Source organism: Tympanuchus pallidicinctus, unplaced genomic scaffold (genome assembly GCF_026119805.1).
Source record: "Tympanuchus pallidicinctus isolate F22 unplaced genomic scaffold, pur_lepc_1.0 scaffold20, whole genome shotgun sequence".
In the NCBI taxonomy this organism is placed as follows: domain Eukaryota; kingdom Metazoa; phylum Chordata; class Aves; order Galliformes; family Phasianidae; genus Tympanuchus; species Tympanuchus pallidicinctus.
The window spans coordinates 13,483,147-13,501,139 of NW_026294722.1; the positions used below are offsets into that span (position 1 = coordinate 13,483,147).

Sequence of the window (17,993 nt, forward strand, 5' to 3'; positions counted from 1 at the left end):
TGCTCATCATTGTCCCTTGTGCAACTCTTGGTGCCTGGGGCACAGCTGTGCTGCAATCACAGACAGCTCTTGCATCACCTGCACGGTGGCCTTTGGCAGCAGAAGAGCAGGAAGTAAAAAGTGTGTTGTTTTTTTTTAACAACCTGAGTTACACACACAAAGAATCAGATGGAGGCAAAATGCAGGAGAAGCAGTTTTGTAAGAGCCTTTTATCTAAGTGTGTGAAAGTTCAGAGGTGAAGAGGTTTGCAGCCAGAATAGCACGAGCTCTCCAAAACGGACTGTCTTTGCCAGAGTGCCATGGTGTCATTGACTTTGGATGGGACTGGGGAAGAGTTCACTGTAACGAAAGCCCTGTGCACAGCCCACCTGCAAGAGAAGAGCTGCCCAGGAGAGTGTTGCCAAGATGTGGGGATGATGGTGTGGGGATGATGGCTGCACCCAGCTGGCATGGACTGATCCCTGGCAGCCCTGCCGTTAAGGTGGGCTCACAGGGCACCAGCCCATGTTCAGCCACCCATCCCACCCCGCTCCCTCCTGGCCTTGCCTCCCTGGCCCTCCTTGGGCTTGAGACTGTGCTGGGCTGTGGCAATGCATGCACAGGTGAGGACAGAAGGGCCGGGTGCTGTTTGTGAGTGCTTATCTACAACACTGTGACACAGCTTTCGTGAGAGAAGTGACAGCCCGGTGGGCTGTGGCCCAGCACGTCAGGGAAGGTCTGGCTGCTGACCTCAGCAGTGTGTTTGTGTTTCTGACCTTACAAAACCCGTTCCTTCTGTGGCTGAAACCATAGCTGGAAATGAGGAAGAGGTGGGGAGCAGCGGTGCAGGAGGTGTGCTCGCTCTCAGGTGCCTCTCCGCAGCCCCGTGCGGCTGTGTCAGACATGCCTGGGGAGGAATTTACCCCAAATCCACAAACCAAGTGCACGGTCAGGCCCCCGCTGACGGAGCACCTCGTGCCCTGGCTGTGACTTTCAGGGCTGCTGTGCGGGCCTCGGGGGCTTTGGACCTCTGTCAGGGAGTTTGCCTAGAACAATTCTGCCCTCTGTGCCAAGACCTAGTCCTATCCAACACATTTCCTGCTGTTATCTCGATCCCCGTCCTCGGAGGAGGTTTTAATTTTAATCCTGGTAATTCAGAAATCAGAGAACATAGGAGACACGTGGAGCTGCGGGATGCTGGTGCCCAGCTGGGCTGTGGTCTGTGTGGGCAGCACTGTGGGGCGCATGGGCTGCGAGGGGCTGCCGCGTGCCGGGCTGTCTGTGCTGCGCTGGGCCTGAGCTGCTTTGTCTATACTTAGTGCATTTTCCAGATAACCTTCTTGTGCTATTTTGGGGCTGAGTGCTGACTTAAGGCCCCTTCTTGCCCGGCTGCATCACAGGTTCCAAGCCTCCCGGTTTTCAGCATCCTCCAACACCCAGATGTGTAGAAAGGTGCTAGAAGGCAAATGGGCTTTTTGGGTTATTAGCACTGCAAAAAAGAAAGAAAGTAATGTCTTAAGCCCTTTTTCCTTCCTCCTTGGGCCCTGCAGGAGGAGTTTGAGGTCCAGGCTCTGGGCTCTGCAGGGCTGAGGTGGGACATGGGGACAGCTCTGCAGCACCCAGTGACAGACAGACCCACTGCTGTCACCGCAGCACAACGCACCGCAGCTGGGCTGTGATGGTCATTCAGCACTACAACAACCGAGAGGGAGAAATTCTCCTTGCTAAAAGAGGCACAAAAGCCTTTCTTCCAAAACAACATGAAAGAGCTCTGCTTTTCCAATGAGACTTAGCAGCAGCAGCGGCGGCAATGTGGATGGTGGGAGAAGGGTGGAGGTTCTGCTGCTTGGGCAGCTCTCAGACGAAGCTCTCAGACGAAGCTTCTCCTCCATGGACACCGCAATGAGGCTCTGATGGCCGCTCTGGGCCCGGTGCTGTTGTGGTCATGGCTGGGCCTGGTGGCAGCTGTGCTGGAAGGAGTGCAAGGCTGGGTGCCTGCCAGGGCCCAGCAGGAGAGCCTGGGAGCAGGGACCTTCCTGCTCTGTAAGGTCAGTGTCTGTGGAAGCTCTGTGCTGAGGCAGGCCACTGCCTCACATGCAAACTGATGGGCACAGATGCCGGGTCACCCTCTGGGCCATTGAATCCAGCGGCCAAGCTGGGCCTCTCCAAGGGCTCTGCAGGAGCAGCCATACGGCATTGCTGGGACAGGGCGGCGATCCCACAAGCAACAAGCAGGGATGTGGCCCAGGGAGCACTGCAGGTTCAATGCTGAGCCCCAGGATGGTGAACCTGGCAGAGCCAGGCTGAGCTCTCGAGGCTGTGCCCTGCTGTGCCCTGCTGTGCCCTGCTGTGCCCTGCTGTGGCCTGTGCTCAGCCTGCAGCCAGCACATGGGCTGTGTGAGCCAGGGAACCTGCTGTGTTCAGGGCTGCATGCATTTGTTTAAAGATTCTTGTATGTGTCAGAGGTCCCAGGATGGTGCATGGATAGCAAAGACTGCCCAGGACCTCTCCCGCTCTCCACTCCACAGCCCCATTGCCAGAATTGCTGTGACCGTTGCTGCTCTCTGCAGCCAGGTGCCAAGGTCACAGCCTCACTCATCACTTGGAGGCCTTTAGGATGTTCAGGAACTTGTTTTTCAGGTCCCTGAGGTGGGCATGGGGAGGACAAGATGGTGGGAGCAGCAATGTGCACATGTAAAATCTTGAGGAGGCACCCGGGGATCTGTTCCCATCATCTCAGCACAAAACCAGACTGTGGATTAAGAGAAGACTTTAGTGTTCCCTGCCTCCCCTCAATATAGCAGAAGCTGCTCGGGGCAGGACATTTATAGCTGCCCTTCCATACTGGGAGCTCTCTTGGGTTTCAGTGCTGGGTGATAACGGGAGCATGGCTCTGAGCCGCCCCATTCCTCTACCAATAACAGGCAGAGATCCCCTGTCCTGGTGCCACACAGCTCTGTGGCTGGCTGTGCCATGAGGCTCCATGGACTTCCCTCCACGCTACCATACAGCCAAGGGGCTCAGTGAGGAGGAAACTGTAATAGAGGAGCCTGCCCCAGGCTCTCCGTTAGCACTCTAGATCCCTCTCCCACTTTTTATACCTGGCTTTGCCATCTTGATCATAAGGGGCATAAAAAACTGCTAAGTAGAATCTCTGCACCAACACAGCTCATGGCAGCATATGGAAAGCACCACCCCGTGTCTGTTCCCCCTGGCAGCCTCCTTTGTGCCCCTAATCCATACATGTTGTCACAGACAGCAGCAGGCTGCCACATCACAGGCTGAAGATATAACGTCAGTGCAGGTGAAGTCACTGCAAGGACAGACACTGGCACAGATGAGGAGCACTCAGGGTAGACACTGGGGAGGCCCTGCAGGCTGAGCAAGGCCAGACCCCAGGTGAACCGGGACAGAGTGCCATCCCTGAGCACAGCAGCTCCTGGGGCTTCTGACCTCCCAGGGAGCCCTAGGTGCCTGCCCAGGCTGCAGGGACAGGCACAGCTGTGTTTCCCACGGGGACAGCAGCTCGCAGCTCCAGTGTCGCCTTCCAGACAGGGAAATGTCAGGAGCACAGCTCCGGTTGCAGGCAGCCTGGCCTTCGTCCCCTCTGGTGCTGTGGAGTGACACAGAGCTGGGCAGCCTGAGAGCTTCCCCTCATCTTTGTCTCCCCAGTTTTCTCCCCATCAAAGATTAGGGAGGTTGGGAGGCAAATTTTCCCACCGCTTCCTGACACCCAACATGATTTTTTCAAGGCTGGAGGGAACATTCTGCTTGCTTTCTCACTGGGCCACTGCTGTTATGAAGCCACCTTCCCTGAACATGTGGCCATCAGACACCGTGACCTCACAGGCAGCCCCTGGCTGAGGCACGCACCCCAAAACCACCCTGGGGAGGATGACTGAGCACACCCCAGCGGCTCCCGTTTCCTCCTGTCCCCAAGCCAACCCAGGAGCTGGTAGAAAACAAGACGTCAGTCACAGGGGCACTGAGTCAGAGCGCTCTGGCCGGGTCAGGTGGGGATGCTGGCAGGATGCCCTGCAGGGGCTGGGCAGAGAAAACCAAACCTCCCCCCGCAGGCAGCCCTGTGTCCCACTGCTGTGTGTACCTGCCTCGGGCAGCCCCACCAGGTCCACATGCTTTGCAGTCCTTGCTTCAAAGGGTGCTTGGCTTTGCCTGGCAGGCAGCTGGTGACTTTCTTGCACAAATGGTTATTTAGGGACAATTTACCCTAATTTGAAATAGAGTGCAAGTCTGTTTGCTTGCTTGCTTGTTTTAATGAATGGAGAATGCCTCTATCATGTTCATTTTTGCAAAGAAAGTCTTTTTTTATTATTCTTTTCTTTTCAGAGAAGTGTAAATCTAACACTCAGATTTATGTCAAGTTAGGTCACCACCTGATGTTCAGCATTTTCTTAGCGCTCTCCATTATTTGCTGTAGGTGAACTCCTTTGCTGCTGGAGGGCTGTGCTGGGAGCAGCCCCAGACCTTGGCTGCAGGCTCCCAACGCCCCAGACTGTCTCCATCCCAGGCCATGGGCTGAAGCCTGCCTGTGCCCCGGGCGCAGCCTCCCCATATCCCCAGGTGCAGTGTGCAGGGCTGCTCCTTGGGGCTGTCGTGGTTGTCCCACGGCTGCAATCACTGTGAGCACACAGTGGGCACACAGCCCCTCGCTGGGGGTTCATGGCCGTCCCAAGGAGGTGTCTCCAGAGAAGGATCTATCCACCTCCAGAACAGGCAGAGCGGGTGTCCCCATGCTCACCGTGGGCTGTGAGCTGGTGCCAGCAGCAGGAGAAACCAGAATGAGAACAGCAGCCGGAGGGGCTGCGGGAGGGCAGGCACTCCAACACCTGCAGGGTGGGTTACTGGGGGCACCTCCCAGAGCACCTCCGAAGGGGACAGGGCTGGATCACCTCAAGTACTGTGACCAGTGTTGGGCCCCTCACTACAGGAAAGACACTGAGTGTGTTCAGAGAAGGGCAGAGAAGCTGTGAGGGGTCTGGGGCACAGATGTCAGTGGCTGAGGGAGCTGGGATTGTTCAGACCAGAAAAGAGCAGGTTCAGGCTCCCCTCATTGCTCTCTACAGCTACCTGAAGGGAGGTTGTGGTGGGGATTGAGGAGGGGATTCATCCTCTGCTCCTTCATAATAGTGACAGGACTGGAAGGAACGGCCTCAAGTTGCACCAGGGGGGTTCAGGTTGATGTTAGGAAAAATTCCGTCTCCAAGAGTGGTCACGCACTGGAATGGACTGCCTGGGGAGGCGGTGGACTCACCGTCCCTGGAGGTGTTAAGAAACATTCAGATGTACATGGGTTAGTGGGAAACGGTGGTGGTAGGTGGATACCCCACACAGGCTGCCAGCCCTGCCTGTGCCCCGCTGCTGCAGGCAGTGCTGAGAGGGCTCTGCAAAGATTCTGCCATGCTATTATTACCTAGCGTCTCGTCTCTTCAAGGGCTCTGGATGGCTGGACCCAGCATTCTGTTTTTAACAAAGGAAGAGAAATGAGAGCCCTACCCGACCGCCGTGCTGCCTGCTGGCGCCAGCGCCGAAGCGGAGCGCTGGCATTACACGCCGGCCGCGCTCTCTGCCAGGAGCTCTCGGCGCTGCATCTCAAAAGCAGCTCGGTGAAGCCAACCTGCCTGCCGTGTAATTTTCTGCAGTGGCCCAAACGCAGTGCCACCATTCCGGCAGCTCCGAGCGGCCCCGCGCCACCGCACCCCGCTCTCTGCTCCCAGCCCCGCCGTTCCCGCAGGCGCAGCGCTCCTGGTAGGCGGCGCGCAGGCTGCGCCAAGGCCGCGGGACTGCCGGCACGGCGTTATTTAATGGAGAAGCGCAGGTTCCAATAAGTCTCCATTTAATTCCGCCCCCGGTGAACTGGCGGCGGGGAATCGCCACCCGCTGTGCCGCGAGCCCGGGCCGTGACGCAGACACGCCGCCCCGCTGATGACCGTGCCCGTAACGCTCCGTCCGCTCACGGACCATTTCCTGCCTCCCGCCGCCACGTGACGGACTCTGCACGGGATCCGCCCGCCTCGGTCCGTGCCGAGCGCGAAAGAGCAGGGCTCGATGTCCACCCGACGCCCAGGGCTCTGCCGGCCGGGGCACAGGGGCCCTCCCGCCCCTAACGGGGCCCGGGCACGGCCGGTCCCAGCAGCCACGCAAGGGGCACGCGGGAGTCCCGCAGCCCCGGCCGAGCTCCGCCGCAGCCCCGCGCCGTCTCGCCCCGCCCCGCCTCCCGCGGCGTCGCCTCCCATTGGCCGGCGGGCGGGGGCGGGCGGGCCGCTTTGTGACGTCACGCTCAGCTGTCGGAAGGTCCCGATTTGTGCGGGGCAGCGGCGGGCGCGGAGCAGAACCGTGGAGCAGAACCGGGGACGTCCCGCCCGCGGCGCCCGCTCCCGCCGCCACCTCCGCGCCCGCCGGCGCCGCGCCGCCGCCCTCTGACAGCGCCCGGTGCCGATACCGGCAGGGTGAGTGCGCCTTGCGGGGGACGGGGGCTCCGGGGTGGGCGGGTGTCCGGGAGCGGCGGGCGGCGGTGCGGCGGGGCTCCGGGCCGGACTCCACAGGAGCCTTTGTCTGGCGGCGGACGGGGCCGGGCCGGGGCAGCCGGGTCGGGGCCGCTCCCCCCCCCCCCTCAGCGCTGTTGTTTGTTTCGGCACCGCCGGATTAAGCCCGGCGCCTGCGCCCCGCTCCCATTGGCCGCGCCGGGTTGGAAGGCTGCGGTGACGTCGCCTCATTTCCATATGACATTGGGACGTCACGAGGCCGCCTCCTTCCCCCCCACCCCCCCGCAGTGTCCTCCCGTGACCCCGCACGGCCCCGGCCTGGCGGCGGCACCTCCCGGCGGGGTCACCGCGCCGTGCCTGGGGCCTCAGCGGGCGGGGCGGTTCGGTTGGAGATGGCGGCTGTCCGTGGGGACGTGGGGGCACGGCGGTGTGTCGTCCGGCAGCCCCGCGGTGATGCGGCGCTCGCGTTCCCGCGGCCTCACGAGTCGCGGCGCGTGTCCCGTGCCCGCGGGGCTCCCGGCTCGGCTCCGCCGCCGTCACCGCCGCTCCGCGCGGCCCCCGGGCGCCCTCGTGCTGCGGGACGCGGCCTCGGCTGCGGTTCTGCCGCGGGAACGGGCGTCGCTCGGGTGGCACGCGGGGCTCCAACGACAGCTGTTTGTTTTTTTCCCGAAGAATAAATTTTATTATTTTTAATTCTCCGAAATAACGCTGAGGATCTTACCGCACCAAGCTGTCGCCTTATCTGCTGCTCGTGCAATTGGGTGCAACGGGAAGAACGCGGGGGAAGCGTTTCCCTCGAGGATGAGCCCGTGCCGCCCCGTGGGCAGGGCTGGATGTGCCCGGCTGCAGGCCTGGCCCGGCTCGGTGGGGCGGGAGGCGTCTGCGGGGCTGCGCGTGGGGCCGCTGCGTGGCGAAGCGCCCGCCGGGAGCTGCGAGGCGCGGGGTCACCCCGCGGGGCGGCGGGAGGGGGGAGGGGAGCGGGGCCGCCCCGTGTCCGCGTCCCCGTGTCGCGGTGCAGGGGTCAGGGCTTTGGTATGCCGTGTGTGCGAAGAGCAGCCCTGCGGGCGCTTGTCTAATTTAGGCGAAGTGCGCTGAAAATAGCGCTTCCCACGTGTGCCGGATTCGCGCACCTGATTTGCGCCGCGGTGCGGTGTGTCAGCAGCATCCCGCTGTGCCGCTATGAACGCGGCGGCACCCGGCGCTGCCGTCCTCAAAGGGCGAAGCTGCCGTGGGTCCCCGCGTAGCCCTGGCGCTCTCTGCCCCACTGAGTGTGAGATGAAGCCGCAGCTGGGGCTGCCCCTTGTGGGCTGGGGGGCGTCTGGCACCTAAGGGAGCCCAGTGGGTGCATCACCCTTGTTTGCCTTTTCCATGGTGTATTTTTATTCTTAGGATTTAGTGCTCCAGGAAAGGGGGCTGCCTGATGGTTTAGAGATGAGCGCACGCACGGATGGATGCTGCTGGAAATGCTGTGCTGTGGTTGTGGCCGTGGTCCCGGGGCAGAACACTGCCATGGCCGTGTGCGTGACCAGGGAAGCTCCTCTGCTGCGCTTCAGTGCTGCAGAGGGAACCTTCCAGGATGATGGACAGAAGGATCCCAGCTGCTGTCAGTGTGGGGGCTTTGCTCCATGTCCAGCCCCGGGGGTGTTTTCATGTCCTTTTGTCTCTGGACCAAATGCATTTTCTCTGCACGGTTAATACTCTGCACCTTGTGTCTGCCATCTGTCTGCGGCTCTCTGAGGGCTTTGCGGCCATTAATGAAATTGGAGTGCTGGCCCCACGCTGAGCTGTGGGGAACTCTTCCCCAGCAGAAAACTGGAGCAGTAATAAGGCCTGGCTGGAGGAGGGCGCTGCCCAGGGCTGGGTGACACAGCCCTCGCCCTGCCCGGGCCGTGGTGCGCTCACTGCCTGCAGCAGTCCTGCTGTGTAGCCCTGGCTCTGCCCCTGTTCCCTCAGCTCGGGTGCAGCAGGCACACAAGGCAGTGAGTCTGTGCTGAAGTGCCCACCCAGCGGATGCAGTTGGGGTGTGGATGGGTGTGAGTGGCCGTCTCCACATACGTGGCTGTGTGTGTGCCCTGCGCTGCTGGGTTTGGAGGCTCGGCTGGTACAGGCTTGGGGCTTTGTTGTAAAGTAGCAGTGGTGGCACGTGTGATAGGGTCACCTTCCAGAGCCGGAGGGTGGCAATGCAGCTGCATGCAGCTGCTTGAGAAGAGCATCTCTGCAAACAACCCACAGAGAATCTAACAGTAACAGCTTTCAGAATTAAACCAGCCCAAAACAGATTTCAGCACTAGTGAGGCTTCTGGAGGTGAGAGTGCTCCCCAAGCTCTTGGAGCCCATCCCCAGCAAGTGCACATTTCTAACAGAAGTCACATGCAGTGCGTCCTTTGCTGCAGCAGGGGCTGGGAACGCCTTCCTGCTGTCCCCACTGACACCACTCCTCTGGCCTGAATGCCCCTGTTCCCTTTTGCAGGCCTTTGCACTGAAGCCAAGTGAAGAACCTTATAACTGCGCTACGCGCCCTGCAACTCAGCAAAGACTTTCAGCAAAGCACTCCTGCCCCAAGGAAGGACCTCCAGCACCGCTGAGCTCTGTGCCCTGCCCTATCTGCCCATCCCCACTTGAGGCGGGTGCTCAGCAGCTGCTTTTCTCCTGTCCCACCTGACTGCTCCCCACCATGTTCCAGCGTCTCACCAGCCTCTTCTTCAGTGACAGCAGCACACCAGAGGGCCTGGAGGAGCCCAAACCCTTTGTCTCTGAGGAGGAGGAGGAGGATGGATGGCTCATAATCGAGCTTGGAGGTGAGGAAAGCAAGGTTTCACACAGCTGCTGAAGGGTCTCTCCAGTGCTGGACAAGTGCTGTGATGGCATACCTTGCCCGTTAGTGGGGAGATGCTGCCCTGGGGCTCCTGAGCCCTCAGTGCGAGGATGGGACCCCTGTACAGTGCCAGGTCAGGAGCAGAACCAGGCTTTGGAGTGATCCCACCTGTTCACTGAGCGGGGGCAGAGCACTGTGGCCTTGGCTAAGCCAAGGGCAGGCAGGGATGACAGCCACATCCCCTGCAGCCATCTCCAGCTCTGTGATGTGCTGGGGTCTTCTGAGGCCAACCAAGGAGTGAAAAATCTCTCTAAAAGTCTTTGTAAGTGTTTGTCTGCCCAAAGTGTGCCTGGGGCACTCAGGTGATGTCTGCTGCTGTGCCTGGGGAGCCCCTCCATGCTTTCTGCTCCAGGGCTGGCTGGGCCCCCCTGACAGCAGCCAGGCCAAACACATTCCTTGGGCATGAGGGCTTCTCCAGCTCCATTAAGATCCTTGGGTTGCTATTGTATGGTCGATGACTCAGCTGATTGCAATGATCATTTTGTGACCTTTTGCTTGCACAGGCACACACAAACAGCTGTCTGCACTGCAGGCCTTGGGCTGCTGCTCCTCAGTGCCCACCAGCTGCCTTTGCAGCCTCTCATGAGCACAGAGCCCAGTCCAAGGCTGGGGCTTGTCCCCCTTGAGGTGGGCACTGTTCTATGAGTCTGTCTCTCACGCACCAAGGAGAGCTCAGTTTTCTGATGTGAGTTGTTCCTTAGGGATCTCTAAGTCAGCTGCAGAGGGACTGGAGCACAGACCCACCGGGGTGGGGGGCTGGGGCACCTCAGTGACAGTGGGAGCACTGCAGAGATCTGGACTGGGCAGGAGGGTGACATGGGCTCTGAAGTGCTCCTGGGGTCACAGTTGTGATGTGGGAGGGGATGCAAAGAGCTCCTTGCACACGGGTGTGCAGATGCTGTGCACGGGGGCCAGCGGGCCTCTGTCCTGCTGCTGGCAGTGGCCGCAGTGTGCCCAAAGCGTGCCAGGAGGAGCCACGAGTTTTCCCCCAGCAGAGAAACACAGATCTGTGTCCTGCAGCCGTGGGTGGGGGCCTGCAGCCTCAGTGGGGCTCCAGGGCTGGCTGTGGTTTGAGGGGCTCCTGTTTTTCTGGGTGATTTTTTGTTTTTTAACTGAAGCAGCCAGGCCCTTGGTGCAGAGCCAGCTCTCGGCAGGGAGCCGGCATGGACCTGGCACCCTGCTGCTAATCCCTGCCAGCACCATGGCTGCCTAAGCGTTCCCCAGCCAGCGAGGGATCGAGTTAGTTCAGCCCTATTTTGGAGCCCGGAGTTATGCGAAGCGCTTCCAAACCAAAGCCTCTTGGCTTCAGCCCCGGCCTCTGTGTTGTGGCACGCGAGCACCTCGCAGCCTGGCTGTCCCCCAGCAGCCTCCAGGTCTATGACCTGTGCAGTGCAAAATGCACCTGAGTGCATGGCCCCGTGGGGCACAACTCAACGTTATGGCTCCCAGCCGCAAGTCCATGTGGTGTGGGCAGCCGTGTGTCCAGGGCCCTCTTTGAGATGGATGGGGACAGCTTAGCACGTATGGCCCCGTGTCCTGGGAGCATGCTTGTCTGCTGCTGGCAAGCAATCTGCAGCCTGGTGCAGCCACAGCTGTTCCTCACCTGCTGTCTGCTGACCTGCAGCCAGGTGCTGTCCTGTCTGCAGGACTAATTGTGCAGGCCCTGTCCCAGGTTCGAGGAGCTGGGGCGTGTTAGAAGGCAAACACCTGCCTTGTGCTTCGTAATTTTTCCAGCCTGTTAAGGCAGCACAGGCTCATGTTTGCCTCTGATTTCTCCTGCGCCTTCAGCCGGCAGCGGGGTCAGCGCTGTCCCTACAGACTGTGCTGTGCCCTTCCCCAGCAGAGCGGGTCCTGGTGGCTGCGAGGCAGTGCGCTCAGCTGGCCGGGAGGAAGCGGCCGGCAGGCTGAAGTCAAAGGCGCTGTGGAAACTTCAGGTGAAGCACTGATACTCCAAGGGAAAGGTTTTTTTCCAGGGAAAAGGTGCGCACTGTGTGTGCTTTGCTTCCACGTGTGCACGGTGTAGTTTGCTGCCTTTCTTGAATGGCACAGTTCAGGAGATCTAGGAAAGCTTGCAGACAAAAGCAAGGATTTTTTTTTTTTTTTTTAGCTTTGGCCAAATTTCTTTCTCTGCTTCAGGAAAAGAAAATAAAAGAAAAATAAAAAGGAAATAATTATTGCCAAGTTCCCCAACTTTTGGTGAAGCCACCCACCAGAAACCAGTGCAGGGTCAGGGCGCAGGGCACGGCCGCCCAGCTGGCACCCGCTGCGCCCGTCTGCGGCGGCGATGCCCCGGGTGCCTCGCACACTAACGATGCCCCTTTCTCTCCCCCCTCTCCCCACTGTACATGGTGTGTGTGTGTCCCCGCTGCGCCCCGCATGGCTCTGCACCCCGCTTGCTCCCCAGGCGGTGCTGCCCACCCCGGTGCACAGCGGCGGGCAGGGGCTGGTGGCCACGGGTGCTCGGTGCGGCCCCGTCCGGCGCCACCACCTGCCTCGCCACCGGCCCCGGTCCCAGCTCACACCGGCAGCCCCACGCCCACCCTGCCCAGCCCCTGCTTGATGGACGAGAGTTGGTTTGTCACCCCTCCCCCCTGTTTTACTGCAGAGGAGCCCGGCCCCGACGGCGTGGGCAGCAGCCCGATGGAGGACCTGCTCATCGAGCACCCCAGCATGTCTGTCTATGTCACCAGCACCCTCGAGCTGGATGCAGAGGGACCTCAGGACGATGCTGCCGGGTGAGTGTGAGCTCAGGGACCGGGGCGGCCACACACAGCCTGCAACATTTTGCCTGTGCTGCCCAAACCCTGGGGGGACCTGGGGTCGGTGCTTTGAAGAGGTTGGCCTAGGGTAATATTTAATGCCAAAGGTGATAAGACTCTGGGACAGGTTGATCAGAGAGGTTGCGGATGCCCATTGTCATTAGAGGTGTTTAAGGTCAGCTTGGAGCAACCTGGTCTGTTAAAGATGCCCGTGGCAGGGGTTTGGGTGTGATGATCTTTGAAGGTCACTTCCAATCCAAGCCATCTTGTGGGTCAGTGACACCAGTGTCCCTTTGTCCTACCTGGCAGGGTGCCTTGGCCAGCGCCATGCAAAGACAGCAGCCTCCATGCCTGAAAGTATTCTGGCATGCACTAGAACTGTGTTAAGATGACTGTGGGCATGGGACTGGCCACGTGAAACCTTTGCTTGCTGCTGGGAAGGCACTGGCCTTGTCCTGCTCCTCTCCTGCATATTCCATGTCACCCCACTGCCAGGCTGGGCTTAAGCCTGGTGGCTTGCGTAAGTACAGCATGAGCAGAGAAGCCCCACCAGGAGAGGGTGGCCCTGAGCACATCGGTGTCCTTGAGCCCCCATTTTCCCCATACAGGGGAATGCTGCAGCCTGCTGCCACCAGCTCTCCCTCCTGGCTCTGCTGGCTCAGGTCACACTCCCACTGTGTGCAGCAGTGGGACAGGGTGATCTCTTCTTCACCCACCACATGTGGGTGCAGACCTTTCTTTCTGACTCATATTCCAGCGTAATGGGGATAGTTAAACAGAGATGCCATAATCTGCCACCTAACCGAGGCACAAACAAAACCCCCTGCCATCCCCTTCCCTGGGAGCCTGCAGGATGCAGCCCATGATCTGCCCTTCCTGCACCTGGGGAGCTCTGTCTTCTCCCCATGGCTCTCCCTCACAGTGCTCAGGAAAGCCCTGACCGCATCCAGCTGACCCAACCCTGGTGCTGCTGTGCTGGGTTGCTGCTGCCCTGTCCCTGCGAACCTTTCCCCCAGGGTAGGGAAGCATTCTCCGTGTCACAGCTTTACTATTTACCTAGCCTTGCAAGGCAGAACTGGGGGTGAATCTGTTTGGCCAGGGGATGATGTCCCTCTTGGCCTCCTCTGTTTGCAAAGCCCTTCTGAGGGCCACGGTGCCATCTCTAGAGGAACCTCAGTGCTGGTGGTGAGGGAGGAGGGAGGCCAAGGGGAACCAGGAACAGGCAGGGGAGCGAATCTCCTTTGGGAGCAGCATGGGCACAACAGGGCATGGGCTGCGCTCGGCTCCCGCCCATTTCAGCACGCTGGTGGCAGCGTTGGCCAAGCAGGGTCCTGCCCAGAGCATCCCACAGCCCTCGCGTGGCGACGTGTGGGGATGGGCTCCGCATGGAGCGGGGCACAGGAGGGCGGCTTGTGTGCGGGATGCGTGATGGGAGCCCTGGGCACCACCGACCTCTGACGGCCCCGCCTTCCCACAGGGAGGTGCCGGAGCCCCGGCTGGAGCGGCACGCGCCGCACCGCAGCGCATCGCTGTCAGTGAAGGCCGCCGTCCTGGAGAAGATCAGCCAGGCACGGCGCGTGCAGCGGGCCAAGCAGCTGGCCGAGAAGCCGTGGCTCAGCCAGAAGGCGCTGCAGCGGCAGGACCGGGCCCGCCAGCGCCCGCCCCGCCGGGCCCGCCAGCGCACGGGGAGCTTCCTCCACCAGCCCTGCCAGCGCCACTGCAACTACTGACCTCGCCCCGGCATCCGCCGGCGGGGCTCGGCCTCCCACCGCCGCCGGCCCCGGCGCCGCCGCCCCGCGCTCCCTCCGCTCCCCTCACCTCTCCGGGCCGCCGCTCGGCGTGGTGCGGACGGTGGAGCAGCGCGGCGCTCTGCGCTGAGCCATGCCGGCCGCTACCCCGAAACAGCCCTTCCCTAAACCCGTGGAGAATCCCGATGGTTGCGTCCTGAGGAGCTGTGACATCAGTGCCTTTCTTCACGACGTCGTACTCCTCCAGGTGAACAGACTGCGATGTCACGATGCCGAGCAGAAGTGGCGAAAGGGACAGAGGCGAGATTTGGTGTTTGAGGGGAAAAAAAGACGACGCTGTAACTGATGATGCTTCCTCCTCCCGTCCCTGCCGGCAGAGCAGAGCACAGGCGGAGCTGCTGTCGCTGCTGCCGGCAGCGCTGCTGGGCCCTCGGCGGCTCCATATCGGCAAAACCAGCAATCCCTCTTCCTGCCCAAAATTCTTCATTGCGTTTTTACCACACTAATATGAAAACCCCACTGCCGTTTGCTTCAGAAAGCCAGGGGGGCTCAGCGTTCTCTGTTTTTAAAGACAACTTTACCAGAAATCTCAGGAAACAAAGCACTGAGCCGGGAGCTGCTGGAGCCCTGCTGGGAGGTGGCGGCCAGGCGCTGGTGCGGCGCGGGAACGGCGGCGGATCCCCGCAGCCTCCATCTGCGCGCCCGGCGCCACCACGCCACGGCCACGAGCAGCCACAGCTCCTGTGCTGTGCGAGCCAAGGAACATCAGCTGCCCTGCGCCACCCCCAGCAGCAGAGCGCAGAAGGGACCCGCGCAGACCCCCAGGTGGCAGAAGCACGTTGGAGCTGGCGGCAAAAGAACGTGAAGGAAAGGATGGAAACCAGTGGTTGCAGCATGAGGCCAGGCAGCAGGAGGGCTGCAGGCTGGATCTGTGCCACAGAGGGAGCCCTGCCTGCCCCCGCCAACACTGTGTCGCTGATGGCAGCCACCTCCAGGCCTGGGCGATGCTTGTTGGTGCTGCTGCACTCAGGCTCCTCCTGGCACCCAGTGCCGGCCCCTGGAACTTGCTGCCCTTCACCATTGGGAACCCCTGGAATGGCGGCGTAGGAGCTGCTTTTAGGCAATCACTGTAGGCCCAACCTCAGACTGCTGACTTTATTTTTTTAAATGAGAGAAAAACCCACCCCCAGACCCTCCTCCAGCGAGCGGCCTCCCAGGTCCCTGAGTGCGGACGTGGGTGGCACTGCTTGCCTGCAGGGCTTACCTTTAGCTCTGATGACACCGTGATCCCAAAAGCACAGGAAGAATGGAAATTTATTTCAAATGCTTTTATTCTAAGCCACACATTGGAGCCTTCCAGATTCAATTCTTCCAGGCCAGTTACTCGTTCCGGTCCTGCTGGGCACAGCGCTGGCTGCCATGCTGCTGGGAGCCCAGTGCCGGCCAGTCCCATTCCTAACAGGAACCCCCATTTCAAACTCTCCTTTCTAATTTCAGTAGCAGGCAGAGTGAAGGTTCTGAGGCAGAAAACAGGCAGTTCTGTTGTGCTTCTTTTCCAGCTGTTCTGGTAAGCACAGAGCTGCAGAGCTTGTTCCCAGAGCAGAGCAGGAGCGAACTGGGGGTCAGTGCCTCATCCTGCCCACCCTGGGCACAGTCAAGATGCGCAGTTTCATTTCTGTGCCGGAGACTGATGGATGGATGATTCCTTGACTTGAGAAGAAAGTTTGCATCCTTCGGCTTCCTTGGCTTCACGTGAAATGCCTTTTTATTTCTGAAGTGATCCCTGGTACAAACTGGGAGCACTGCTCCTGTAGGAATGTGGCCACAGGCGCTGCTGAGGATGACAGTACTTTTCTCGGGCACTTCGGTGTGGTGAGGAGGGCTGGGTTTGATACCTTGAGTCACATCCCACACTCCTGCTCTCTCCCAGAGCTCTGGATAATATCCCCGTTGGCAATGCCTTCAGAGGAAGAATTTTTTCTCTAGCCCAAATGCACATCAAGAAGCTAACTGCCAGCAATTCCTGCCTCCCAGCCATCTCAACCTGCTGTAAGTTCTGCACATCTGAGCAGCCACCAGTCCCAATGGCCCCTGCAAGGAGCTCCCAAAGCCAAGGCTGGGGGATCCACCTCCACCCCTCTGCAGCTCAGAGGTGCAGATGGGCACCGTGCAGCCCCTGGGCCGAATGCTGCCTCATGCACACTGTGTGTCTTGTGTCCACTCCGCTGCTTGCAAGCGTTGCCCCCTAGGAGACTCCTCACCATGTCAACACTGCTTCCTGCTCCTCCTGGCGCCAGGGCATCCACAGCCCCTGCAGAGCCCTCAGTGGTTCCCATCATCTGTTTCAAACGGCAAATGCTGTTGCTCCGTCCTGTTTTGGGGAAGAGACTGCAGAATGTTCTGTTTTCCTTTCATCTTTCTGTGCCAGTCTGAGACATCTGTCATCACGCTGCTCCCAGCCAACACAGGAAAAAAAGTGGAACTACTATCACACTTTTCATCAATAATATCTTTATAAAAGGTTAATAAATTATTAACAGTGTTCTAATGAAGAGGTTAATCCAGAGACGTAGCATCCCATGGGCGAGTGGAGTGCACTTACTATGGTGAATAGGCTCCTGTGGTTCCCCCCTCTGTTGTTTGCACACTTGCTCATGTATTAATATCTATTAATCACTGATTAACCCCGCACACGGTGTGGATTCACTTCTCGCACTTTGTGACCGACACTTCTGTTGCTGTGGCAGAGACACCTTTGAACTGCACTTTGCAGAAGACCTGTGCTGCTCCTGTCCTGTCCAACGGTGATCACTCCAGCCAGCCTGATACCAAATCTCCTGCCCCACTGTTCTAAGATCAAGGAAAACCCTTCGCACTGAGGTGACGAGCCTCCTTGAATCTTAAAACAAATGAAAGGTGCTTAAAAACTGAGAACTTTTTGGTGTGCACAGGTGTGCACGTGTAAATATTTTCAAACCCGGTGTGGATGTTCAGTAGGTTGTTTTGGGGTTTTGAGTTTTTAGTTTTTTGCATCCGGTCTTTTTGATTTGTGAGTAGCTGTGTGGTGCTCGTGGCGGGAGGGGAGCACAGAGCAGAGAGAGCTGTGGCCGCGTCCTGCTTGGGCAGTGGGGGGAGTTCTTGGCTTTGTTTTGTTGTGCAAGGGGAAGCTGCAGCGTGGGCTCAGGGACAAATGAGTTGGCTGGGGCCCATCATGGGGTGCTTTTCTGGACACCTCCATTCGGACGTGGGTTCCGTTGCTGCCCACGAGGCCGTGGTTACTCATCTGTGCAGAGCTGTAGGGCTGTGTGCACTGTGTCCCCTGGGCAGCGTGGAGTGGGGATGTGTGGGCATGGGCATGAGAGCAGTAGCTGCAACCTTGTGCTGTGTTATCTCCGATTCCCTTGTGTTTATCCCCAGATCCACGTCGTACTGCTAGAATGGAGCAGGCCAGTTCTGCTGTACATAACCCAGCGCAGACTGACGCCTTGAGAAAGCCCCAGGATTTGGGCAGCCAGATGGCACCGTCTGCTGCACTGGGGTCAGAGAGCAATGCTGGGGCAGGCAGGCAAGGATTGCTTTTGCCACTCTGGCAGCTCAGCGCAGCCACGTCCTGCTGTCCAGTTCTGACTCTGGCACTGGGAGCCGCAAGGTGGGGCAGAGGGTTCTGAAAAACGCAGCCACAAATGTGCTTTCCAAAACAAGTGCTGTGAAGGCTCACTGTAGGGAGGAAATGGTTCTTTCCACAAGAGTCAGGTTTTCTATAATGGAGAAGGCTTCATGCATAGCTCATCCCAAAGATCACCTCCACAGGAGTATTCACTGTACCTCCAGGCACGTTGCTAATGAATAGGTAATTCTATGTTTACATCTTCTCTATTCAGCCCCACCGGGCAGGAAGAAGCACAGTCCTGTTCTGCTCAGAGCAAGAAAATGCAGAAATAACCCTGCACTGAGGCTTGAGACACTAACGGCACAGCTTCGTGATTGCTCCCACAGAGGCTCAGCATCAATTCCAGTGCCTGGCAGCACCCAGGCCTCCCCTGAATGCCCACGGTTAGAGCAGGCCTGCAGAGGTGTGCCTTGATTTCACTTTGATTCCAGCTGCCAGTGGTTCAAAGTCGTGAATATT

The 17,993-nt window shown here is 59.4% G+C and overlaps 1 protein-coding gene and 1 long non-coding RNA gene across 2 annotated transcripts; one reads left to right on the forward strand and one right to left on the reverse strand.

The window, feature by feature from the left end:
- Positions 1 to 4,233: 4,233 nt before the first annotated feature.
- Positions 4,234 to 6,173, reverse strand: LOC128080921 (uncharacterized). The gene is made up of 3 exons (XR_008206924.1): positions 5,615 to 6,173; positions 5,411 to 5,457; positions 4,234 to 5,256 (listed from the first exon to the last, which is right to left on the reverse strand). It is a non-coding gene; the product is annotated as an uncharacterized LOC128080921 (long non-coding RNA).
- Positions 6,174 to 6,320: 147 nt separating this feature from the next.
- TP53INP2 (tumor protein p53 inducible nuclear protein 2) lies at positions 6,321 to 17,395 on the forward strand. The gene is made up of 4 exons (XM_052683710.1): positions 6,321 to 6,446; positions 8,953 to 9,280; positions 11,762 to 12,092; positions 13,594 to 17,395. Exons 2-4 carry the CDS (start codon positions 9,157 to 9,159, stop codon positions 13,844 to 13,846), a joined length of 708 nt encoding a protein of 235 aa, XP_052539670.1. The 5' UTR covers positions 6,321 to 6,446; positions 8,953 to 9,156; the 3' UTR covers positions 13,847 to 17,395.
- The last annotated feature ends 598 nt before the right edge of the window (positions 17,396 to 17,993 follow it).

Bases quoted from the DNA above. Each gene is read 5' to 3' on its own strand.
- TP53INP2 (XM_052683710.1), top strand. From the start codon at position 9,157: ATGTTCCAGCGTCTCACCAGCCTCTTCTTCAGTGACAGCAGCACACCA. The intron at 9,281-11,761 runs GTGAGGAAAGCA...CTTGCTCCCCAG, and splicing joins GCTCATAATCGAGCTTGGAG to GCGGTGCTGCCCACCCCGGT. The intron at 12,093-13,593 runs GTGAGTGTGAGC...GCCTTCCCACAG, and splicing joins CCTCAGGACGATGCTGCCGG to GGAGGTGCCGGAGCCCCGGC.